Source organism: Barbus barbus (assembly GCF_936440315.1).
Source record: "Barbus barbus genome assembly, chromosome: 4".
Classification (NCBI taxonomy): domain Eukaryota; kingdom Metazoa; phylum Chordata; class Actinopteri; order Cypriniformes; family Cyprinidae; genus Barbus; species Barbus barbus.
Genome location: NC_136732.1, coordinates 8,296,176 through 8,323,299, shown reverse-complemented (window position 1 = coordinate 8,323,299; position 27,124 = coordinate 8,296,176). Strand labels below are relative to the sequence as shown.

The 27,124-nt window shown below is 38.4% G+C and overlaps 4 protein-coding genes across 4 annotated transcripts; 2 read left to right on the top strand and 2 right to left on the bottom strand.

Moving 5' to 3' along the window:
* Window positions 1–100: 100 nt before the first annotated feature.
* Window positions 101–3,241, bottom strand: LOC306861059 (proton channel OTOP2-like; the record flags this gene model as incomplete). The annotated part of the gene is made up of 6 exons (XM_079403128.1): window positions 101–271; window positions 783–1,597; window positions 1,889–2,037; window positions 2,429–2,487; window positions 2,573–2,709; window positions 2,887–3,241. 6 exons carry the CDS (start codon window positions 3,239–3,241, stop codon window positions 101–103), a joined length of 1,686 nt encoding a protein of 561 aa, XP_079259254.1.
* Window positions 3,242–5,143: 1,902 nt separating this feature from the next.
* LOC306862959 (pre-mRNA splicing regulator USH1G-like) lies at window positions 5,144–11,940 on the top strand. The gene is made up of 3 exons (XM_079406074.1): window positions 5,144–5,426; window positions 8,327–8,777; window positions 9,566–11,940. Exons 1-3 carry the CDS (start codon window positions 5,263–5,265, stop codon window positions 10,370–10,372), a joined length of 1,422 nt encoding a protein of 473 aa, XP_079262200.1. The 5' UTR covers window positions 5,144–5,262; the 3' UTR covers window positions 10,373–11,940.
* A 1,411-nt stretch (window positions 11,941–13,351) lies between these two features.
* LOC306867960 (protein amnionless-like) lies at window positions 13,352–14,779 on the bottom strand (the record flags this gene model as incomplete). The annotated part of the gene is made up of 1 exon (XM_079413918.1): window positions 13,352–14,779. One exon carries the CDS (start codon window positions 14,777–14,779, stop codon window positions 13,352–13,354), a length of 1,428 nt encoding a protein of 475 aa, XP_079270044.1.
* Window positions 14,780–19,616: 4,837 nt separating this feature from the next.
* LOC306868655 (Golgi apparatus membrane protein TVP23 homolog B) lies at window positions 19,617–22,955 on the top strand. The gene is made up of 7 exons (XM_079414918.1): window positions 19,617–19,677; window positions 19,889–19,959; window positions 20,370–20,514; window positions 20,783–20,872; window positions 21,553–21,678; window positions 21,778–21,906; window positions 21,990–22,955. The coding sequence occupies exons 1-7, from the start codon at window positions 19,666–19,668 to the stop codon at window positions 22,014–22,016; spliced, it is 600 nt and encodes a 199-aa protein (XP_079271044.1). The 5' UTR covers window positions 19,617–19,665; the 3' UTR covers window positions 22,017–22,955.
* The last annotated feature ends 4,169 nt before the right edge of the window (window positions 22,956–27,124 follow it).

The window sequence follows — 27,124 nt, the reverse complement described above, 5'->3', positions numbered from 1 at the left end:
CAATTTCTCTTTCAGCTAAACAAATATATAATATAAAAAATATATATATTTTACAAAGATATGTGCATAAGCTTGTACAGTTCCTGAGTGGTCAGCTGATTTATGAGGCGAGGCACACCTCAAACAGACTAGCCACTGAGTGCATCCGGTAGAAGATCCCAAACGGCATTCCGATATTCACAATCGCTGCCCACGTTTGGAATTCATAAATGTCTGAACCAACGGTGTTGTCAAACTGAGGCCGGGCTCCAAAGGCTGGCATAATCCAAAGCTGCAAAACAGAAATGCAATGTACAGAATTAGATTTAAAACTGATTTCTGACCATGAAGTGTTAAAGGCACAGGAGTCTTGGAGGCATACACACATGCTTTAGAATTGAACAAAAGAAAATGGATTTGTAGCAATTTTTAAATGCCAGGATCGTCAATTGTTAACTACAAAATTACAGCGATCATAAATAATCAAGGTGCTTTCTCCACTTCCAGCTTCTTCTAATTTTGTTATGTGATGAGTAATAAATAATAATAATGTGATCCGATGCGTGGGTATGTTAATGAAACCATTAAAAACAATATATGCAAGAATGTATCCTGTGTTTATGCCCTCTAATAGGGTTGCAAACTGGCAGAAAAGTTCCAAAAATTCCAAATTTTCCAGACGTTTCGAAAAAAAATCAGAATTTTCCAGACGTTTCCAAAAATTCTGGAAATTTGCCGGAAATGTTCCACCTCTTTGCAACTCTACCTCTTACTCAATAAAGAATATGGAGTCAGGTACTTACAATGACATTGCAGAATAACAGGAAGCCACAGATCTCCTTAAGGATCCTCCTCTTCAAGGAGAGTCGACCCTGGAGCAATGTCAACGGGATGGGTAGCGTGTGAGCTGGGACGATGGAGCTGCTCCGTCTTTCTGGGTCTCTCTCTCGTACGGCCATGACGTTGGCGAAGACAGTGGATGTCTCAGTCTCTTTGAATGGCTCACGATGGAGGCCCTTGATGAGGAAGGCATTTTGCAAGCACAACTGGATCACAGTCAGAATAGAATTGGTCAGGTTGAGCCCATTTATGTGCCCCTGGACCCCTGATGCCAGGACAGCTACTATGGTGAAGTAACAGATGAGGAACTGGCCCAGAGACGCTCCCACAAGCAGTCCCACATCCAGACTCCTGGTAGGGTTCTTCCCGGACACCTGCTCCCTCTTATCCATCCGGAAGATTATACAACCGATCAGAGTTGTGATGGACATCAGAAGGATGGCGACTATGTTCATGATGTAATGCATTATCAGAGCGTCCTCCTTCTTTTTTGGGTCATCTTTGGTCACGTCCACTTCGTACACCACAAACGTAGCCAGGCCTGCCACCAGAACGATCAGGCCAGCAACTGGACCAATCAGAACGTCCCACAGGCTAAAGCGCAGATTGTGGCTATGGTGTTCGTCCATCTGGCGGCCGACGTTTTTCCACATGACGTAGGCCATTGCTGATGCGAAGAGGCTGTACTCGATGTTGAAGGGGTACATATAGTAGTAGGCCTTCTCAAAAACATCGCACATGTTATGGCTACATTTGCAGTCGCTCTCTCCAGCACGGCCTGAAAGACAACAGAGAATGTAAATTAAATGCTTAACTTAATCTTCAAATTAAACAAATCAGTACAGGATGTTCAATATTTGTCAATGTAATTTAATCTAAGTACACAACCCTGTTGAAAAAAACAGCTTTGAAGTTTTGAAGCATTGCAGTTGGTTTAAGCTGGTCCTGGACAGGAACTAGTTGCTTAGGACCAGCTGCCATGCTTCAGAACGTACCTAACCAGCATATGCTGATTTTTTTCAACAGGGAAGTCTCAAAAGTGTGCAATATGATTTGCTGATTAAATCACCTTCTGATGTGACATCGATTTTGTAACCACCGTTTGAGGAACTGTTGTATGAAGGGTCGGCTGGAGCTACTGTTTGATGGAGCGACTCCTCTGTCACTGCCATCATCCACACCACGAGGTTGGTAGACAACGTCAACATCAGACCACAACTGCAATGAGAGAGTAAATATTACTATGCGGTAATGCTAGCGGTTCTGTTTCATAAAAGTGTACACTCAATACAAGAGTCAATGCCGGTATCCTTTCAAACCTTCAGTCTGGCAAACATTTCCTTGAGCTAACATAAAAATGTATCCTCATTGCTTCACACTGAGAAGTCATACAGCTCTACAGTCAATGGGCTAGTTGTGGTGACAAACAACTCATTTCCTTTACGGTTCTGAAAGGGTGTGATCATTTGCCTACATTTGTCAGATTTTCCCATTAATGTCTCTTCCTGACTAACCGCTGAGGTCAAGTTAGCAAAAGACAAGGAAATAAACTGGCAAAACCAGATAACAACCAAAGTCTGCATAACGTCATCGACCACCTAGAACTCACCGTGTGATGATTTGCTGTATCTGCACACAGTCTTTTGCATGAACCCAGAGGACGTATGTCTGGAATATGGAAGAGAGTATATTTAAATGATCTAGAAATACAAGAACAAATAACCTAAAACCATTCTTTATAATTTTCACCTACCTGTACAATGACAAACAGAGCTTGCACAACAGGGAAGGCTATTTTCACAGGCGACTCGCAGTGCATACGACCCACGTAATAAATAATCTTGAAAATGTCCATGATTACACTGCAGATGCCAAAAAGAACCAGTCCACCTGATGAAGACACAAGCAGAATATAAACACTTGAGACTAGACGTCTATAGAATAAACAAGATAGTGAGAACAACACAGATTTTCTTTCTGAAAACTTTAATTTAGTGTTATTTAATTCAAAGCCATTTGTCACCAACTCTTTCAGAACTCGATATGATCATACAAATGAAGACTCACCTCTCAGCCAAACTGGTCCAGCATGACTGTCTATGTAGAGCACTGCTCGGTACACCCTCGAAGTATGGATTTTGTAGTAAATCATCCATACGGTTGTGAGAATGACGAGCAAGATGAGGAAAATCAGAAGATGAGATGAGGTGATCTGGATCTTGTTGAAGACGGTTCCGCTCACTATGGCGATTCCCAGGAGCAGGATGTTTAAGGAGATGAACCCAGACAAAAGCCATCCCCAGTTGCGGCCCTTCTCCACTGTTTTGAACCCGCCGTGGGCAAGGACCGTCTCTCCATGGGAACTGACTTGGATGGTGGATATCTGGTTCTCAATGGCTTCTAGGTCTTGCTTTGTCGTCATGTTGCGTGAGTTCGAAGAGCTGTCCACAAGAAAACACAAGTCAACTTGTAAGTGGAGATCTAAGAGTCCAAGTTGAAAAGAGTCTGCTGGATTTGTAGAGTATGAAGCATGTGAAGTCCTTCTACAAGTTGTCACACAAAATAATTAGAAGGAGCCTAGTTTCCTCAAGCTGTATAAATACTTGAACCCGCATAAGTATCCAACCAATCACCTGTCTTCTCGTCTGCTTACGTCTAGCCCTGCGTCTGTCCCACATCTGAAGGGACCTGCATCCTCAAATCTGACTTGACAATATTGGAAACCTAAAAAGATTTCACCTTTGTTTGCACTGGACCAAAGCCAGCCAATAGCTCTCAGCTATTGTGATAACAGAGTTTAACAAGAGGGCTACCTGCACAGTCTCTACACTCTGTTCGGTGACGAAGGAAATGTGAACTACTGATCAGACACCCTCAGCTCTGAGACATCAACAAATATTGAGCTTTTATTTACTTCAATCATATCTGTTTTCAAAATATTAAGCCTTTATTTACTCAGCTTATATCAGTTTTCACAATCATTACAATATTCAGCCTCACCCAATTTCATTGTAAATGTTTGAGTACAATGGAATTGTGCATTGTTTCTTTGAAAGCAGTGGATTAATGGTGATTATTAATGTTAACACAATAAATATTAACGTGTACCTTTAACAAAAGCAACTTGCATCAGTTCCACAATACAGAATTTCGAAAGTAAACAGTGCAAAAGCTATATACTAGACTATTTGTCATATACATTTACTAAAATAGCACTATTCAGTATAACACAATTCATATTAATATGCATGAAGATTAGTGTCCTTCACTTACCATGAGCAGGAACCGCTGGTCCTCTGAGGCTCGTTCCACCTCATGGCATAAATATTCACTTGGTGACACAAAGATGTACAGCCGTAAAACTGAAGGACCTGTAACCTGTCAACACACAGTACACGAATAATTAGAAGAAAATGTTTGAACAATTTGACATCTACCATGCAATTATAGGCATTATAAATCCTAAAACGTCAGTGGAGGTGTGTGTATTAATGCCACATCATGATATATATGCCATCTATATAAAGCTCCCATAAATAACATTTATGCAACTATTAATCCAGGTTTTAATGACTGGAGATTTACAGATGCGGTATGAAAAATATTGATTCGACACATTTAAAAGTACTGTGACAAGTTTTATGTGAAAAATAGCAGGCCCACTTAGTACTTCACATTCCCTTAGGAGAGTTAACCATGGTTTTAATATAGTTGTAGTAACCATGTTTTTTTTATCATATTGACCACCATTTGTATAACCACTGTTTTACGAAAAATACCATGGTTAAACTATGGTTAGAATGTGTGGTTACAATGGTTCAACAATAGAAACCTTTTTTTTCTTAAAGTTTTCATAGGGGTTAAATCACAAAAATACGCTAACTCTGAAAATAATTTGCCACCAAAGCCACAATTAAAGATATGATACCAAATGTCAAAGTTAAATATAGCACAAACCTAATTTTCAAGCTAAACATTTAAAAAAAAAAAAATAAAAAAGCTGACTTTATGTGTCCACTACAACTGGTCAGGTCATTGCAAAAATGACTCCGAAAAGTGAGGTTATTTTTAACTCAAATATTCTAAAACTTCATCATATTTTTGTTTTATTTGTATTTATTTAGGCTAAGTGTAGCTTCAGAGCCCTGGTGCGTTTTAGTGCCACTTTATTTGAATGTTTATTAAGCAATAAACAACTGTTTCTTAATAATCCTCTTCGTGTGCTAATGAGTTTGGAGGGGAAAGCAGGGCTCTTTCGAATCCCAAATGGGAAAAAGATTGCCCTTTGTAAGGGCCGAGCTGAAGCCACACCCTCACGAGCCGCAGCGCGTCTGAAGTGTCCTTGGAAACTCCAAGTGCCTCGCGCGCTGCAGCCGGTCAGGGGTTCAGACCTAATGCACAGAGCCCGTGAAAGAGGGATGGAGGCTGAGGTTCGAGATCACCATGAATGACAAATACCACAAGGCAGCTCGGGATGGCTACCTTGACTTGTTGAAAGAAGCGACGCGGAAGGACCTGAACGCTCCGGATGAAGATGGCATGACACCGACCCTATGGGCCGCTTACCACGGCAACCTGGAGGCGCTGCGGCTGATTGCAGGGAGAGGGTAAGACTGCGCCTCATTCCCTACGTTTTCTCAATTAACTGGTTTAGCTTGTGGATTTAACGGAAGTTTAACCCGTATGTTTGCATGTACGCCTCATATGAAATGGCTTGCGCAGGAACCGGCATGGCGCGGATCTCGGGGCACCGTTACTGGTGTCACGACGGCTGGTGCTTCACAGGGCTGATGATTTTCTTAGGTTAATTGGGTGTGGAACGTGCTGTTCTCAGTTCTCCAGCCTACTTCCTTATACCCTTTCTCGTGATATTTATGGTGGTGTTATGTAACATGTCTCAAGTTTGCAGAGGATCATGTCATATTAACATAATACCATAAAAGGCACGTTTTTTTCTCACTGTAAAAACCTGTTTAAAGTAACCCAAAACTGTATTTCTGGTAACAAGGAAATTAACTGGCTTTAGGTCAAAAAATAATGAATCAACATCATCAACAAAATACATTTTTTGAGTCAGATCAGGTAGAAAAAATCAACTGCAAGTTTTATAGGCATATCAAACTATCAGCATGGAATTCGCATTGAAAAATACTTTTTAGTGGTATTTTAAGATGGTTTTTTTTCACATTTTCGTGTTCCTCTAGCTCGGACTGCGAGAGAGCATGTCATTAGCAACAACACCAAGGTCATAGGTTCAATTCTAATGCATGGACTGATTAAAAATGTATACCTTGAGACAGATATACTGCCCTTGCTACTTCTTAGTGGCCCTTATTCATTTGCAGTGTCATTTGAGTTGTTTTATCACTAACACATAAAAAATTCCACATTATGTGATCTACAGGCGGTCTGTTAATGCTGATGACAGAAGACAGATAAAAGCGAACAAAGACACAAAAGCTTTCATCAGAGCTGACCTGGTTTCCTCTGCAGACCTAGAGGCCCTTTATAAACGCTCTTAATTGTCAGAAGTTCTCCCACTGCATAATCGGACTGTTTGACCATTGAAAGCCACTGGCAATCGCTTGATCTGCTCCACATAAAGCAAAGCAAGCATCGCATTTCTATGGTTAGAGCCAATTTATGCTCATGTACACATAGGGATACAGTAATTAATCCCTTAATTTGGGTGTTTAATCTCTCTAGTGATTAATTCAATGCACAGCATGGCACTGACTGAACCGTGAAGCAAGATTTCCCACGATAATGCCCACTGTTGACAGAAAAGGTTTACAAGAGGTCATTAGTGCAATATGGTACATGGCTCTGACCTGTCATGAATCATACTATTAGAAGCTGTTAACAAATAGGGACAGTAAAATTATGGTAAAAATAGCAACGAAGGTAAAAAATAGACATTTATGGGTGGTGGGTATCTTCATGTTAGGAGATAGCTTACAATATTATACTCCTCTTCCAGTAATTTGACAATGTTCTGACAATCATATGTCTTATTATCTGACAGTATTAGTGGGGTAAGTATGTCAGTTTATGCAGACCATGCAGTTATGACTAATACTTGACCATCTGCAGTACATTTGCAGATTGTGCTGGATACGGATCTATAAGGCTCTCTCATTTTATAGGGCAATACATTTGTATGCTAATATATTTGATGGAAGTATAGGCATGCCAAAAATCAAGGTCAGGCAGGTTAGCGGGTCATAATCCAAATTCTGGCTTGACCCAATAGTGCACACAGCTCCCTTTGCTAACTGTGAAAACTTTGCAGCTTTTCTCATCCATAATGCATCGCTGCAAGGCTTCACCTGTCACCCATCAAATATTAATTAGGCTCAACTAGCACTAGATGTAGAAAACAGAAAGATACAGCTTAAATGTAAAGTGCAAATTAGGGCAGCACAAATCATATATATGATATAATGACATATTTTGTCATACTTATACATCACATTTTTTATTTTTCACTATAATATATACTATATTGTACACTTTTTAAAATGATATTTTCAAAATGTCTATATATATATATATGCATACATATTATTCTCTTACATTTTCAATCTGAGTTTAGTTTCAAGCGATTCAATTATCATATCGTAATGCATCGCACTGTACTGAGTCATTGCAAAGAGTGCCATATAGCAAGTAACATTAATACTGAGTTCTAATAGAGATATGTAATAATATTTAATAGAGAATTGGATGCAAATTAGCTTTTTATACAGTTGTCTATATGTGTTTGTAAATATCTCAACACAACACTTCAACAAACTAGATGTAAATGGTTGTGTATTTAAAATGCATTTTGCAGAATATATTATTAACATTACTATGTACTGTATGTAGTTTCTAGCAGTCATAGGTTAGACCATTTCTTATAGTTTTAGAATAGTTTCTTTGTTGATCAGGCCCGTGGTTACAGTCTGAACACAGGAATTTAGTGTGACATCACCTATGCAACTCTTTCATTCTTGCTAGTAAGGAGACACCCAACAAGCTCCCTCTTATTCAAGCAGGCGATCAAATTACCGATCCAGGGGTTTGGATCGGCTTTAGGAGCGATAAACCTGGATTACTGGCTTACAAAATAAAACTTATATAAGTAAGAAAAATAAGAGATCATATGAATTATATAACAGACCTGTTTGTCCTTCTTATGACGTTTCATGATTTTCGATATCACGTGTAGAGCAGGTTGTTTTAGTTTCATAGACTTATGTATTATTAACTGGCCTTCACGGATGGCAAGCCAGTGCTGAAAACATAATCAAAAAATCATGGGATTGCCATTGTGGTCTCAGCTATTCTTGGGATATAAAACAAGTGATAATGACAGCTTAGAAAAGCCATATCCAGTTCACTTTACACATAAAAGTGTGAATTGTATATGCTATATATAGGCTATAGGGTCGGGGTAGTGGTTTCACAGAGATCACTATTAAATGCCACACCTGATATGGATCTATCACGGCTCTACTTTCAGGGGGAACCCAGATAAGTGTGACATATGGGGGAACACGCCACTCCACCTGGCTGCCTCCAATGGCCATCTCAACTGCCTGTCCTTCTTGGTGTCATTTGGTGCCAACGTGTGGTGCCTGGACAACGACTACCACACGCCGCTGGACATGGCTGCCACCAAGAACCACATGGATTGCGTGCGTTATCTGGACTCCATCGCTTCCAAGCAGACAGCCCTCAACCCCAAGCTAGTAAGCAAACTGAAGGACCGGGCTTTCCGTGATGCTGAACGCCGCATCAAGGAATGCATTAAAATGCAGCAGAAGCACCGACGGCGCATGGAGCGTAGATTTCAGAGAGAGACAACGGAAGCATCGGTCTCTGATGCCATGAGCTTCTCCAGCTATGCCAGCAGTACCTTGAGTCGCAAGCTACACCATTTCAACACTGCCACTAATGTGCCATACTCCCAGGTCAGACTGCTCTGCAATGCTTAAATATTTGGGGCAAATTAACAGGGCAAAGCAGGGCAAATTAGCACGAGAGCACAATTCCAAAACAGCGACGATGGGTGTGGAAATTTCTGCGGGTGATTTACTAACAACGCGCAAATTGAAGAGCACAGATGCAACATCTCATTTACATATTGACCAATACAATACACCAGCACAAATTAGAGTAGTCACAAATAAAGAATAAAGAAACCACAGTGTGTTGAAAAAGCAAACTAAATATAACATGGGTTGGCAAACGATATGTTCGGATAATGTGTTCTTCTGGAATACCAAATAAATTAATATGTGCGGAAAAAATCCTCTCCCTTCTACAATGCGCTCTCTGTTCTCTGCGGTGGCTCCTCCTAGCTACAACAAATGCAGCCATTTCAAGCGCAAAATATTTTAAGACGTGCTTTTTTAGGGCGTTAAATAATGGCGCAAATACCAGTAATTTGATGAGCGCAAACATTATTAAATCTAGTTGCGTGATTCATTTGAATACTTTCCCTCCATAAGTTTTGCGTCTATAAGGGAAACTCCTACAAATGCATTTTCAATAAGATCAGCTGCAAAAATAACTGTGTCCACGACTCTTCAGCACTAATTCTTCACTGTGTGTCTTTAGTAAATCCTGACTATTTTTACTATTTTAACGCCAAAAGACAGTTTGCGCTGGCACAAGCTGTTAGTAAAACTGGCCCTTGATGTTTAGTTAGAAGCCACATTCACTAAATCTATATTTGTACTATTTTTTTTCGCTCTAGGCTACTCTCCACGCCACAGCCAGGGGCAAAACTAAGATCCAGAAGAAGCTTGAGAAGAAAAAGCAAGGTGACGGGACATTCAAGATTTACGAAGATGGCAGGAAGAGTGTCCGCTCTTTATCTGGCCTACAACTAGGCAATGACGTCATGTTTCTGAAGCAGGGAACGTACGTCAACCCTAAGGACCGGTCTCGTCGTAACATACGTGACATGTTCCCTAATGACAACGAGGATGCCGTCTCACGTGCCATCAGCGAACCCGACTTGCACGCTCATGATGTGGACTACTCCGAGATCAGCACTGACTCCGGCCACGACTCGCTCTTCAACCGTCCCGGCCTGGGAACCATGGTTTTCCGCCGCAACTATGTGAGCGGTGGACTTTTTGGCATCGGTAGCAGAGACGAAGGCAGTCTAGCAGGCAGCCAACGGGTCGATAACGTGCGCCTCCACAGCCGGCTGCATCGCGTGCCCAGTCTGGACGAAGATAGCATCGGAAGTGCCCGTAGCCTGCAAGAGAGGAACATGCAGGAGCTGCCATGGGATGAGGTGGAGTTGGGGCTGGATGACGATGATGAGCCTGACACCAGCCCTCTGGAAGTGTTCCTAGCCACGCAGAGCATGAACGAGTTCATTCCTATCTTCAAAAGAGAAAAGATCGACCTGGATGCCCTGCTGCTGTGCTCAGATAATGACATCAAGAGCATTCACATCCCCTTGGGGCCCCGCAAGAAGATCATAGACATGTGTCAACGCCGATTGGAGACCATTGAGGACCCAGGCTGCATAGAAGACACTGAGTTGTGAAATGCTGCCCTTAATCCCTTTTTGTTTGTTTTTAAAGAAAACAGCATATGCTGGTTAAGTATGTTTTAAAGTAACTGGTTTGAGCTAGCTTAATCTGGTCCTTAGTTGGTAATGAGCTGGTTTAAGCCAGTCCTGAGCTGGTCCTGAGCAGGAGCTAATTGCTTAGGACCAGCACATGACCAACTTAAACCAGCTCAAACTACAGTAGCTGGCATGCTTCAAAACATACCTAATCAGCATATGATGTTTTTTTTTTCAACAGGGATGTCAACACTGATGCCTCAGTGAAAAGCAAGAGTTTACAGAACCATTGTTCCACTTTTCTTTGAAGATAGTTCATCAACATTTGGCCAATGCACCAGATATGCTAAAGAATCAGTCGCGCTCCTGCAGGGCCAGTTTAGTTGCAGAGTTTAGCTCTGGAAGTTTCTACTGATCCTGGACACCTTGATTTGCAGGTTCAGGTGTGTTTAATTGGGGAAGTCAATGAAATGAAAACAACCTGTGGTATGAAGAGAGAGTCTCTTGTCATAAAATTTTTATAAAGAAGTTTATAGAGGACCAATGTTGAAATAGCTGAAATATGACCTCTCTAACAGCTGGCTTCATTACCTCTTTAACTGACACAAACAACACAATATGCATAAAAAATGGTAATTCAGTTCAAATTTAATGGTTATCACGTGTCATGTGGCAAATACAGAGAGTGGAAATGAGGTCACATCTCATTATACGCACTCTTAATCTCATATTTTTGCCCCCATGGGGCATATATCTCAGTGCCTGTGCTTTCTGTGCCTGCACATTTCTAGACAAAATGTCATTGAAGACATAACTTGTGTATATAAGTTTACAAATGTTGACAAATTCCTTTTTTAGACACACAAAGATCATTATGTGCTACACATGGTTGTAATTCTTGTTAATACACTGATTTGGTTAGTTGTTGGATAGCTGAATTGTGAGCTGTAAATGGTGAAATGTACAGTAAATGGTTTAACAAAATCTGACATCAGTGTTGCTGTTGTGGGGACTGTATGTAGGATAAAAGCACCCTCACATTATGCTACACATAATGTTTACATGTATCTGGCCATAACGCGTTTTTTTTAAACACAAGGTATTGGATGAGTTGTGTGACGCATGGTTGAGTTGGTATACACAGAGAAACCTTTGTTGATCCTGTAGCTTTAACCTGCGGAGCGTAGACCTCATGAGTCATTTCGTTTATCACAACAGTAGTTTCTGGTTGAACTGAGGTATATTGTCAGTATACAGTATGGTTCATGCACAGGTCTGCAGTACAGCAGGTTCTGTTTTTAAGTTTTTACATGATGTCTTACTTCAATATTTATGAACACAAACAGCATTTACAGTCATGTTTTATAATGCGTTCATCAACTTTATTCATGATGTTATTTGTTGGTAGTAACTATTAAATCCATAACCTTGAAATTTTTGCAAAATGTGTTTTGTTAGTCTGATCATTTTTTTTTATTAACGTGTTGACATTTAACGTGGAAAATGATCTGGTCAGGACATTTTGGAAAGTATTAAAGTGCTGCATCTACTTTTGTCCTGCATCTCTCTGTGCAAACTGCAATAAATAGGGGTCGGCAAACTCTTACATGCAGGGCTGTTCAAAGCCTTCAGAGAAGGAAAGGCTGTAAATGTGACGGCTATAGAAACCAACAAAGATATTATGTACAATGTTCCCTTAGGAAATGATGCTAATTATGCTAAATATCCTGCCTGACATCAGAGGACAAAGCTCCTGTACGATTCAACAGAACTGTTCAGAAGACACAAAGCGATGTGCACATTCTTAAGTTGACAGCTACAGCTTACACTGAACCACAGACTGGAAGGTCATGAGGGAAGGCTATATAACATTTAACATGTACAATGTCAGAACAGGAGTTTAGATTTATCCTGAGGCTGCAATGAGATCAACACAACGTCTACAACCTCTAGATCTACACAATACTGAATACAGAATTTCTGCTGACCGCATTAGAGCCATATATGTAACATAGACCTCACCTTTCGGAACTACACTTTTAGTAAAATCTAAACAGGGTTGTCTCGCTACTGTAAGAGATTTTCATTCATGGTCCTGCCCATTTCCCCTCTACACTGCACATTTAATTTTATGCTTACCTTATTTAACAGAGCAGATTTAGATTATTAGGAAAGCTCTTCATAAACTGTCCAATCAAAGAGAAATTCCATTGTGCAGTGTTGTGAGCCCCCAAGACCTGGAAACCACTCTTTAAAAAAAAAAAAGGCAAAACTAAAGAATCTGCCATGTGACATAGAGAATCTTATTTTTTTTTTAATCCAAAGAGACTTTTAGCAACTCAAGAAGCCCAAATAGGTCCTTGATTGCTGAGCATGCAAAGTACCACTGAAGAATCTTTATTTTTAAAGGTGAATAATTAAATACTTGTCGTAAACAGAGTCAGTCTTGCAATCTAACAACATGGCAAAAATCCAGCATTACACTTTGAAGTTGAAATCTGAGATTCAATTATTGTAATTTTTTGTCACCGTGGAGAGATTTCTTTGATATCTGAAAGCTAAATGTTGTGACGACAAACTTCACACGGGGAAGACTTCTGACTTCTCAATTGCACGTAGTATTATTTATTTATTAATCAAATGCAAATTAATCAAATCCCTGAATTTAACCCTGAATTAAAAATAGTAATGTAACAATAATATAGCCAAAAAACTCCGATAACAATGCTTGTACATTTTTTATTAAGAGAAATATGATTATGTGGTATGAAATTCAGCATGTGAGCAACATACAATAGTGTATTTTATTTTACCACAAGCACTCTAATAACTTTATCTTTTTCTTTTTTGTGTCATTTTGAGATTAATTCATCAAGGATTTTTATGTTAAGCTGTTAAATTTTTATTCACATGATTTTGTCATCACGTCCCCCATCAAATCAGCTGATACAACACCGTTCATCCATTGAAATCAGTTTCATCATAAACAGGATTTACGAAATGCACTCCTGACTGAGTTAGGGTTATCGAATTTATCATCTCTGTCCCGTACAGCCCTGGTTCCTCAGGCATCATAGTCGGTTTATCAAATATGGGGTTGTCAAAGCCGTGGTCCAAGGGGCCACCAAGCTCCCCAATCTCGCTACTGTTCTTCCACTTGCTGAGTGAGGGGATGCTGGGCATTCTGGGTATCTTAATGATGCCATAACGGTAGAGCATAACAACGGCTGCAAGTAGACCCACTCCAAGCAGGGAGCCCAGTACTGCACCCACCACGACCCCTGTACTGTTTCCAGCCGCCTCACTGCTGCTCGCCCCGGATGACGCCTGGAACTCTGCACTGGTGATGCCGATGTTCAAGCCGTGGTTGTGCACATCCTGCACTACGTCTCCAGCAAGAGCTTCAGCCAGCTTCCCAGCTTCCTGACCTGTTTTCTGGTCCAGAAGCAACACCTGAATCTCCTGAGTGGCTCCGAAAGGAATCACTCGCAGCATCTTCTGCTCTTTTGATACTTTCGACAAGGCCATCTGTATAGATTCATATTTAGGCTGGCTGAGAAAGAGGTGCTGCAGACGTTGGCGATACGACTCAAAGTTGAAGCTTGAAGAGAACTGAACGTTCACGACAGCGCCACATACATCGCAGCAGTGTCCCACCGGGAGCAGGGGTTTCTTGCACTCCAACGAATCGCATTTCACATTTGAACAGATCCTGTCTCGATTTCCAGAGTTGTCACAAATGCACCCCGTGATATCGTCACAGCTCGAACCACCAATTTTAAGGGATGAGGAGCCATGGAACTGTAGCTTGCCGGAACTGGATGACAGGTACTGAGAAAACTCAGAGCTGCTGGTGAACTTCTTCCCAAGCACAGACACACTCTTCACAGGCACGTCATGATCAGATGAAACGTCCACACGGAATGAGGTGGCCTCTCGAAATACCACGTCGTCATACTGGCATGGGACACTCTCCTCGTGGACTGAAAACTGATATGTGCCTCTGTGTAAATCGTCGATTGTGGTCGCAGCCACCCACAGCGATGGGTCGAACCATTTCCGAGATTCAGAATCTTGAAAATTTGCCGTGACTCCAGATCCACACCCAGGATCTCCACCTTCTCTTACGGTAAACCCAGCGCCAGATGCCAGAATCAGTTCTCCATCCACCGGCAAGCTCATTCCAGTGATAGTGTGAGCCGTTTCTACATACACTGATACTTTCCTCTGAGCTAAAAACACCACTTGGTCGTTACCGCAGGGTACAGAGCCTTTATCCCAGTTGGTAGCGTTTTCAAAATTGGTGTCTGGAATCCATTGCTTGTAGAGTGCGTTAGTAAAAGGTAATATGCAAAGAAAAAGCAAGATGTGGTGTCGAAGAGCCATGGTGAAAGGAATGGGTAGGAAGAAGGACAGAGCGACCTTTGGTCAGTCACTAACGGTGTGACTGTCACATGAGTGCTCACGCTTTAACTTAGTGACAAATTCACAAGAGTTATTTTGTCAGTCAAACATCTACTACAATGACAATAAAGGCACACATTAAGACTACTGTAAAATGTTTAATAGGCAAACTCTGATGCTCTGTTGCGTATGTCTAGCGGTGGGTTTCACGAAAACATGGTACAGGATAGGAGAGAAAGTGCATTGTTACATTACCTCCCTCTCTCTGTCTCTCTCTCTCATGTTCCTTCTTAAATGTATCTCGGGGCCATGTTGACAGAATACTTTGTTACTTCAATATATAGGTAGTTGACAAATAAAAATTGGACTGTGGCCTATGGTGTGACAGCAAAAATGTAGAAAAAAAACTTAACATACAAATAACATGAGAAAACAATTGATAAAGCTTGGCTTACTGAATATCAGGTCCCTTTCTACAAAAGCACTTTTTGTAAATGATTTGATCAATGATAATAATCTAGATTTGACAGAAACATGGCTAAAACCAGATGAATACATTATTTTAAATGAGTCCACCCCCCAAGATTACTGCTATAAAAATGAGCCACGTCCGAAAGGTAAAGGGGGAGGTGTTGCTACAGTTTATAGCAATATTCTCAGTATTTCTCGGAGGGCAGGCTTTAAGTATAACTCGTTTTAAGTTATGGTGCTGCGTATAACATTATCTAGAGAAACACGTGTTAGTGATAAATCCCCTGTGATGTTTGTACTGGCTACTGTATGCAGGCCACCAGGGCACCACACAGACTTTATTAAAGAATTTGCTGATTTTCTATCCGAGTTAGTACTGGCTGCAGATAAAGTCTTAATTGTTGGCGATTTTAATATCCATGTCGATAATGAAAAAGATGCATTAGGATCAGCATTCATAGACATTCTGAACTCTATTGGGGTTAGACAACACGTTTCCAGTTGAAATCATACTCTAGATTTAATACTGTCACATGGAATTGATGTTAGTGGTGTTGAAATTCAGCAGCAAAGCGATGGTATCTCAGATCATTATCTAGTCTTGTGTAAACTCCATATAGCTAAAACTGTAAATTCTACTCCTTGTTATAAGTATGGTAGAACCATCAGCTCTACCACAAAAGACTGCTTTGTAAGTAATCTTCCTGATTTATCTCAATTCCTCAGCATATCCAACAGCGCAGAAAAACTTGATGATGTAACAGAAACTATGGACTCTCTCTTTTCTAGCACTTTAGATACAGTTGCTCGTTTACGCTTAAGGAAGATCAAAGAAAACAGTCCGACTCCGTGGTATAATGAGCACACTCGCATCTTAAAGAGAGCAGCCCGGAAAATGGAGTGCAGATGGAGGAAAACAAAACTAGAGGTATTTCGTATAGCCTGGCGGGAAAATACCCTATCCTACAGAAAAGCATTAAAAACAGCTAGATCTGATTACTTTTCGGTTCTTCTAAAAGAAAACAAACATAACCCCCAGTATTTTCAATACAGTCACTAAATTAATGAAAAATAAAGCATCAACAGGCGTTGGCATTTCCCAAAAGCACAGCACTAATGACTTTATTAACTACTTTATTTCCAAGATCGATTCTATCAGAGATAAAATTGTAACCATGCAGCCGTCAGCTACAATATCGCATCAGATGCACTATAGATCCCCTGAGGAAAACTTTCACTCATTCTCTACTATAGGAGAGGAAGAATTGTATAAACTTGTTAAATCATCTAAACCAACAACATGTATGTTAGACCCTATTCCATCTAAACTACTAAAAGAGCTGCTTCCAGAAGTCATAGATCCTCTTTTGGCTATTATTAATTCATCACTGTCATTAGGATATGTCCCCAAAACCTTCAAATTGGCTGTTATTAAGCCTCTCATTAAAAAACCACAACTTGACCCCAAAGATTTAGTTAATTACACACTGATCTCAAATCTCCCTTTTCTGTCAAAGATACTAGAAAAGTACTATCCTCGGAATTATATTCCTTCTTAGAGAGAAATAGTATTTGTGAGGAATTCCAGTCAGGATTTAGACCGTATCATAATACTGAGACTGCTCTCATTAGAGTTACAAATGACCTGCATCTATCATCTGATCATGTTTGTATCTCTTCATTAGTTCTACTGGATCTTAGCGCTGCGTTCGACACTATCGACCACAACATTCTTTTAAATAGACTAGAACACTTTGTTGGCATTAGTGGAAGTGTATTAGCATGGTTCAAATCGTACTTATCTGAATGCCATCAGTTCGTAGCAGTGAATGAAGAGGTATCATATCGATCACAAGTGCAGTACGGAGTACCTCAAGGCTCAGTACTAGGGCCGTTACTGTTCACGCTTTACATGTTACCCTTGGGAGATATTATCAGGAGACATGGTGTTAGTTTTCACTGTTATGCTGATGATACTCTGCATCTGTAAAACTGTGTTGTTCCATCACAAAAACATATCTAAATTGCGACCTATTCTCTCAACGTCAAATGCAGAAATACTAATTCATGCGTTTATGACCTCAAGGTTAGACTATTGTAATGCTTTATTGGGTGGTTGTTCTGCACGCTTGATCAACAAATTACAGTTGGTCCAAAATGCAGCAGCTAGAGTTCTTACTAGAACCAGGAAGTACGACCATATTAGCCCGGTTCTGTCAACACTGCATTGGCTCCCCATCAAACATCGTATAGATTTGAAAATCTTGTTAATTACTTATAAAGCCCTGAATGGCTTAGCTCCTCAGTACTTGAGCGAGCTCTTATCACATTATAGTCCTCCACGTCTGCTGCGTTCTCAAAACTCTGGCCATTTGATAATACCTAGAATATCAAACTCGACTGTGGGTGGCAGATCTGTTTCCTATTTAGCACCCAAACTCTGGAACAATCTACCTAATACTGTTCGGGAGGCAGACACACTCTGTCAGTTTAAATCTAGATTAAAGACACATTTCTTTAACCTGGCTTACACAAAACACACTAACACACTTCTATCATTCAAATCCGTTAAAGGATTGTTAGGCTGCATTAATTAGATCAACCAGAACCGGGAACACTCCCCATAACACATGATGTACTCATTACATCATAAGAAGAATAGCATCTACGCTAATATTTGTATGTTTCTATTCTGTTTCTCAGTCCTTGTCCGGATCAGATGGTGGATCGGCGCCGGGAGATGATGTATGTGGCCCTGATCGTCGGCAGAGGCCGGACACCTGGATGAGCCCGGGGACATATCCCCAGTCACCGTAGCCACCCGATCCGGTCCGTATCCAGCCCAGATGGTCACTGCAGTCACCAGATACAGTCCGTATCCAGATCAGATGGTGGATCAGCACCCAGAGACGACCTCTACAGCCCTGCACGTCAGCGGAGACCAGGACACCGAGATGAGCGCCAGAGACAGATCCCCAGTGAGGACCCCGTCACTTAGCCATCAGGAAAGACCACTGGAACCAGTTGAGCCCTTACAATCTGACTTTGCTGCAGTTGTAATTGAACTGCTGGTTCGTTTGGCCAGAGGAGAACTGCCCCCCTGACTGAGGCTGGTTTCTCCAAAGGTTTTTTTCTCCATTCTGTCACCGATGGAGTTTTGTTTCCTTGCCGCTGTCACCTCTGGCTTGCTTAGTTGGAGACACTTCATTTCCAGCAATATCGTCGACTTGATTGCAAAGACACTATTTAAACTGAACTGAGCTGGATGATGACGTCACTGAATTCAATAATGAAATGCCTTTAACTGAAAATCTATTTTTTTATCTTTTCATTTTACATTATTTGATATTGTGCAGTTGCTTTGACATAATTTACGAAAGCGCTATATAAATAAAGGTGACTTGACTTGACTATTCATTCTTAGAGTTACAAATAGCATGAGAGAGGTTTATCTTCAATGTTAGAGTTAAAAAAAAATAATAATAATTACTGTCACACCACAGGACACATTGATACGTCAACTACCCATATATAGTGTTTTCGAAAGGCATTGTAAGCGATTTCCACCATTTTGCTAACTTAGCCACTGAATTAGACTAGCTCCATCACTTTAGCAACACGCCCTCTCTCCAAAACGTCACCCTAAAGACATGACATCCAATTCAATGTCAGTAAACCCAAAATGTACTAAATGATTTACAGGCAAATAGTTTCTGATTGGTTATTTTTTGGAGAGATTCATTGGTAATGTGGTGTGCCATGATACAAAAATACAAAAACAATAACTTTAAGGATTAGCACATTCATATAGCCTACTACTACTCCAAGTTAACCTGGTATTACATAAAAAAAATACATTTTCTCCTGGCTTTTGCAATTACTCAGCACTAAAAATGGGAATGTTGACTTAAAACATCTTATGTCAAGAGAAAACAATACTCTTTTCATTTTGTTGTTCTTTTACTCTACTTTCAGAACAGCTAGTCCCTTTTATTTGTATCTGAGCAGGACCAGTGCTGATGCTGAGCAGCATAAAGACGGCGTTATCATGTTAGGCCTGTTAGTTTTCGACCAAACACAATTCTTTGTGAATACTCACTGGATATGGATTTTTATTTTATTTTTTCCATGTACAAATCTTTGTATAACACATGTATATATATTAATAATATATATATTATTATTTTTTTTTTAATTGTATTTTGTAGCATAACTCATTTAAAAAGGGTAACGTTCTGAGATTTGCATGCGATTCCAGTTAGGAATCATTATTTGAGCCACCATGCGCCCCCTAAAGGAGGATATCTCATACTAAATATTAGTAAAGTTTGATTCTCATAGAGTGGACACGTGTGTTTACATACACGTCAGCAGGAAACAAGACTACCTGCACCAACATGAGCAGACAGGTGAGTTGTCACTTATATTTCCTTTAAAGAAACTTGTTATGAAAGAGCTCTCAGTGACAATATGTTAAGTTTTGCATTTTCAGTCATGTTTAAGTGCATTTATAAGGAATAATAACTACAAAATTAACGGTTGCGTTATACACATAAAATTCTGAATCACTTTGAATGTCGTTGTGTTAAAACCTGAACTGATGCAGCATTTGTTTTGAAGGATTCTCTTGGTGAAGTGCCATTATTCCACGAGGATGAAAATGAGTTTAGTGAGAAGAAATCAAACATCAAGTGAGTCGTGAAAACACATAGACAAAAGAAACTGTTTGACATTAAGTGACATTTTATAACTGATAAAATATAGATTCCACTGAGCAATCTTGAGACTATATGTTTCTTCTGTAACACTTTAGTAGTATAGGGACTTAATTCTTACTATTATTTGCTTATTAGCACCATTGACTATTTTTATTAGTGCTTATAAAGCACATATTCTACATGACCTTATTCTACATCTCTAATCCTACCTAAACTTAACTACTACCTTTCTAACTATTAATAAACAGCAAATTAGAGTTTACTGAGGCAAAAGTCATAGTAGTGAGAATTGGACCTTAAAATAAAGTTTGATCATTACTTCTTTTTGAAATCATTATTCTGTCATAAAGATTACTATATAAATAATAGTTTGTTCTTCTCAGACATCCTCTGGCCTGTTTCTTTCATCTCTTCTTCCGCACATGTGCCATCCTGATCTACCTCTTTTGTGAGTTTCTGAGCCGAAGTTTTATTGCCAACATGGTCACCATCATTTTACTTCTGTCATGTGACTTCTGGACAGTGAAGGTGAGCATGGAGTCAACATGAAATCTTTCTTAACGCATAGTCTGGTCTTATTACGAATTGAAAATGTCTTCGTAAGCATTGACCAAAACTTGCTCCATCATGTTGGCATGGGCAGTGATTTTTAAAATCTTATCCTATGTGTTTCCTCATTTAAATCATTTTTAGACCAGATTATATTTGTTTCTCTTTGACTTCAATAACGCATAATAACCAGGTCTTCTCTAAGAGATACATTTCTGAATGTGTCTGTGTTTTTTTCATATATAAGAATGTGACGGGACGACTGTTGGTGGGCTTGAGATGGTGGAATCAGGTCAATGAAGACGGTCACAGTCATTGGATGTTTGAATCCAGATCAGTGAGTCTCGCCACCCACAACTTTACAATACTGCAGGACATTAAAAAATATTTGCAAACCTACGGAAGGCAACCCTATAATAAAAATCAAGTTTATGATTGTGACTAACAATACTGAGGTAATGTACAACTTTAATATATAGCTATAGCTAACTTTTATCGCAGCTGGATCAAAGTTTAATGATCATGTTTTATCACTGTTAGTGAATGCCTAACACATTCAGTTGTGTCATTTTAAAAGTTGTGTAATTTGTGAAATTTCCTCTTTTGAGTCACACTGTTCAAATATTAAACGAATAGTTCACACAAACGTGTAATTCTGACGTCATTTGCTAACCCTCATGTTGTTCCAGACCCATATTGACTTTCTTTGTTCTGTGGTACACTAAAGGAGAATTGGGAAGGATCTCTGTCAAGGACCAAACCAAAAAAAAGTCACATAATAGCTTTGTGTGAAAAACAGAAGCTGTAATACATATTTACTACGCAGAATTAAACAGTAAAAATGTCTTCCGCTGCACGTCTGATGCTTGTCAAATGTGTTCATGTGTAAAAGAGCTGTGTTGAGATTCTTCAAAATCTCTCCTTTTGTGTTAACATCACACACGTGTAAGAGAGAATGAATAATGAGAGAATTTCATGACCAAACTATTTCTTTAATACCTGTCTATTTCCTTACAGGGAACCAGTAAAAAGGTGGTCTCAAACTCTGATTCACGGATTTTCTGGATTGGTCTTATTGTGTGTCCATTGTTTTGGGCTTTCTTTGTGTTTAGCTCACTTGTCTCCTTCAACATAAAGTGGTTGGTGAGTTTTATAAATTCTCACAAATGCATCGTTTTGCGGTATAAGCCATCTGAGCTGTGAGCTGTAACCTTCCTGATGTGTGTGTGTGTGTGTGTGTAGGTGGTTGTGATCATTGGAGTTGTGCTGCAGTGGGCAAACCTATATGGATATGTGCGATGCAAAGTTGGTGGTGCAACCAAACTGAAGAACATGGCAACTAATTACTTTGGCCTTAAGCTCTTCAAAAAGGTAAAACTGAGTTCTAGAGGAACACAATAGCCTATATAATAAGCTCCTTGATATTGTTTTAACTGTTCTTTATTCTCATACAGGTAGTAGACAAACCAGAGGGACCATAATTTGACTGCGTCTGGCTTAAATTTATTGACTAGCGAGTTTTTTCTCCTTATTTTGTCTGCTTGAGCTATTTTTTCAATCTAATTATTATCATTTTTATGGTGAATTCTTCTTTCCTCTTCATGTTTCCATTGACAGCTTTTCTTTTTTGCTAGCTTCGTCAAACTTTGTTTCCTTATCAATAGATAATGTGATTATCTGTTATTTGTATGAAACTTCAAAACGTCAAAACACATTAAAATATTTCGAGTGCTTAGGTGAAGAATACGTCTTAATATTAATTACAATTATAAAACATTGTAAAGTCTCCTTTTAGTCTGTCGTGACATGATGCACACCGTGCTATTCTTCAGTTTTTCTACAGGTGTCCCTGTTGCTCCACATAAAATGTGCTGCTTTCCCAGTTGTCGTAGGTTAATTTACCTTTAAACATTACTTGAGAATATATGTGACTCTGGACCACAAAACCAGTCAAATTTTCGAAATTGAGATTTCTACATCATCTGAAAGCTGAATAAATAAGTATATAATAAATATTTGGCTGAGATATAACTATTTGAAAATCTGGAATCTGAGGACGCAAAAAAATCAAAATATTGAGAAAATTGCCTTTAGAGTTGTCCAAATTAAGTTCTTAGCAATGCATATTACTAATCAAAAATGAAGTTTTGATATATTTATGGTAAGAAATTTACAAAATGTATTTATGGAACATGATCTTTACTTAATATCCTAATGATTTTTGACATAAAAGAAAAATTTATAATTTTGACCCATGCAATATATTTTTGGCTATTGCTACAAATATACCCCAGCGACTTGAGACTGGTTTTGTGCTCCAGGGTCACATATGTACTAAAAATACTAAAAGTGAGAATAGTGGCAGTGCTTGATAACATTTTGTCCACGGAATAGCGATATTTTATTATTAAAATCATTATAAATAATTTTATGTTTATATTTTTATTTGTAGTTTGGGGACAGATTCTCACTAATAACTAACCATTAACTATGACTTTTGCCTCAATAAACTCAATAAACTTTTCTGCTTATTTAGTCAGTAATAGTTAGTAAGGTAGCATTTAAGTTTAGGTATGGGGTAAGATTAAGGGATGAGGCAGAATAAGGCACTTTATAAACAGCCAAGTAAATAATCAACTAGTTAATGATGAGAAACTTATCTAAACTAAACTAAAGTGTCACTCTGAATTGTTTGTGACCTGCTGAAATTTGCTCTCATAAGGTAGTCACCGCACAATCATGAGTTAAACTAAAGCAGTCCATATTTGACTCTTCTTTGAGCTGTTATGACAATGACATAAGCCTATTATTAAGGCAGTATTTTGCCTGGTTTATTATGAACACTACCATGTTGTTTGCGTTGCAGTCAATAAGCGGAGTTTGACCAAATGTGTAAAGACATCTGCCCACAGTAAAATATGACAAACTTTTGTTTGATAGCTGCCATATAAAATTCAGAAATAGGTCAAAGTATGCAGGATGTTAAGAGAATATATGAACAAACAGACATCACGAGAAGCCACTTAAATGTGGTTTTATAGTAAGTAATTGTGAAAATACAGCTAAATCAAGTGTCTGCTGTCTTGGTCTTGTCATGTGCCACTGGCACTTATTTTTTTGGTCCACTCTAGACAATGTGATTTCTACATATTCATCTGTCAAATCTATAAAGATGTAATGCATCATTACCAGCTTAATTTAACATGATAATGCAGACACTAGGCCTATAGTTAACTGTTTCTCAGTTTGCTCTATATATGTTTTTATGCACATTTCTGTGGAAATTGTGCAGAAAGCCATTGTAACCTAAATTGCTGCGTTCAAGAACGTCTTGGCTGACCCTCACTACTTTTTCACAACAGCAACTTAAACTTTCCTTGAAAATCAGCAATCATAACATGTTACTTGGCTACATGTTGACATGCTGGTTCTCTGCCGTAAGCATGTCGCCCTTATAGTCCTTGCGTTCTGGGTCATGTGACCACACCAAACACGTACACAATTATGAGGTGTGACAACAAAATAAGGCTGTTTTCATCAAAGTGGACACTAGATATAAACCCGTATCGACAATATTACAACTGAGACAAAACAAATAAATATATGCTTTGATAACTGATAACCAGGAGAAGCCAAACTATTTATTTTTTTTCTGCTATTTGACTGGATAACATATGTACTATGAATATTATGGCAAAATATTAATACTTTATCTTAATGATCCTAAATGATTTGAAAAGCAGAGTTTTCTTTCTTGTGTTGATGTATTTGGACAAAAAAATGATATGTCTCTGAGCAGGAATCATCAATATTCTGGTTACACTTTTGCAGAATAAGAAGGAGTACAGTATATATTTTAAACCTAAATGATATTTATCAGCTTTTAGTAGACAACCTCAAAGCTGACAAACATGAAGTAACTTTTAGTCGATTTCTATTAATATTAGTGCTGCCAAACGATTATTCGCGATTAATCGCATCCAAAATACAAGTTTTTGTTTACATAATATATGTGTGTGTGCTCTGTATATTTTTTATGCATGTATACATACACACACATACAGTATATATTTTGAAAATATATACTGTATGTATTAATATATAAACATATTTTTCTTAAATATATACATGCATTATATACATAATCTTGATTAATCGTTTGACAACACTAATAAATATTAAGCACGGATTAGACAATCCCATAGCCAGTTAATTCAGATGGATTTCTGTGGTGGTAAATTTGATAGAGATTCTGGATATAATATCAGCTCTTTTGGTGCGCTTCATAAAAGTGAGCAAACATGAATATAAACTACAATAAAATAAACTAGAACAAAAAATTAGTTTTATGGTTCTTCTGTAATTCTGTGGTGCTAATTATTATTGTACTATTTGTAATCATGTAGCGTCATTATTTCGGTAAATATTTACTTAAGGTGAATTTACGAAAATTTAAGTTTTTGTAATATTGCTTTTATTTTTTTATTATTAAGATATTTTAAGTTCTGCTTTATGGAACATTCCAGAACATTGTGGGACTAGTCATAATAGACAAAAATCATCCAACATACGCTTGGGAAATGTTTATGTTAAACCGCTCTTATACACGAGTAATAACAGATTAGCTGGTATGAATTTTTTTTTACAGTGTACTTTTTATAACAATTACAATAACTGGGTAACAATAGGTACTAACCCTGAACCTACCCCTAAACCTAATATTAATCCATGTAGTTACCTTGTGCTACCAGTACTTTCTTGGGTAAGTACACGGTATGCAATACTGTAAAATAAAGTGCTTGGATGAGTTTTCAGCAAATGTGATTGTTTTCAGCATGTCAAACGTCATAAAGACACATAAAAAACACAAAACTTATAAACAATTTGTTTCACACTTTACTTAAAGCAAATTGAATTAAAAATGTAAATTACAATTCAGAATCTTGCCTCCAAGCTCAATTCAAATGTAGAAATTGAGTTGATGTTTTAAAGGCATTCTCATTCAGTTCTGAATGGCTTTCAACTCTGCTGGATGGAGCTCAAACTAATGTGCTTTCTAGATTACCAGCATCACTCTTCACCACACCCAACGGCAAAAGAAAACCAAGTGTTGATATCAACAGCGTATGCTAAAACAACTGCTATCGTGGTATCAACACTGTTGTCTAATCAAATTACAATAGCACTTCAATCACCTTGCATAATATATAATGCATGCAAAGGCATGATTGCCTCTTATCTATTATATCTGATTTATAACTGTCATATCTGCTTAAATAAGACGATATCTATTATAGTGAGATCTTGATAAATGAAAAGCTGATAACATAGTCACGGGAGAGTCACCATTAAGCTTTAACGGTTATATACCGTAACCATAAATAGTGACCCTCAAAATTTGGAAAACCTAGACCATGTGCTGATTTTCCATAATGTCAATAGGTTGATAACACATCAGTGATGGTTATTGGACTGAATTTTCCAACAGTACAGAAAGAATGAAGTTCAGCATTTTCCAACAGCTCTATTGTCACCCTTAGACCCTCTTCTTGCCCAATTGGTCCAGTCATGTGAAAGAGTCCTTTTTATATGTTCAAAAAGTAACATGCTCAATAAAAGCAACCTGCACATGCAAATATGCTTCTGTATTATTACAGTAGCATATTTATTATTAAAAACAGGTCCTAAAATCACATCTATAGGCTGTTTTATTGCATAGTGTTAGTATTAAATAAAAGTTAAGGACAGTATGTGTTATTGTATTGTAATATGATATATAAATATGCATCTCCAAGCAACACAGCGATGTTTAGTATCTAAATGAATCAACTGAACAAATTGTGAACTATGATTCACAAAGAGAGCCGTTTGAATGAATCGAATGAATGAATGACTCATAGTTTCTTATTTACAGTGTCATTTCAGTACAGAAGAAGAAAAAAAACATTAAAGTGTTCACTCCAAAATTAAAATTCTGTCATTATTTACTCACCCTCGTGTCGTTTCAAACCTATATTTTGTGGAACATAAAAGAAGTCATTTTGAAGACGGTTGGTAACTAAGCTGATTTGGTTAGGCTACCGATGACTTTCATTACATGAACAATAAATACTGTGATGTTTCTCAAATCTTCTTCTTTTATGTTCCATCATTCATGTTAGGCTGTTGTAACCTAAACGTTTATGTGTAATGCATTTTATGTTGAATCAAATCACATTTTTCTTTTTAATGTCTACTTGATACTTTTCTCATTTAACACAATAAAAGCATTAAATGATCTTTTGTGGGTGTTCAAAGCCAAATTTAGTTTGCAATTAATAAGAATAAGCAATCACCACATCACGTAATTAATTAGATTACAATTTTGAATCGACTAACAGCCCTAATATATATAGTACCCTTCACTTGCACTGTATAGGTGATCACAAAACAAACAGAAAAAGATGACCAACAATAAATCATCTTCAAAAAGCATATTAAAATGTACTGATTGGCTCATTAATCTTAATCAGCTGCTTTGATAGAATTCTCTGCAGTGATGTGATTGCATGTTGATTAATTGTTGTTTTAATTTCAACAAACATTATGA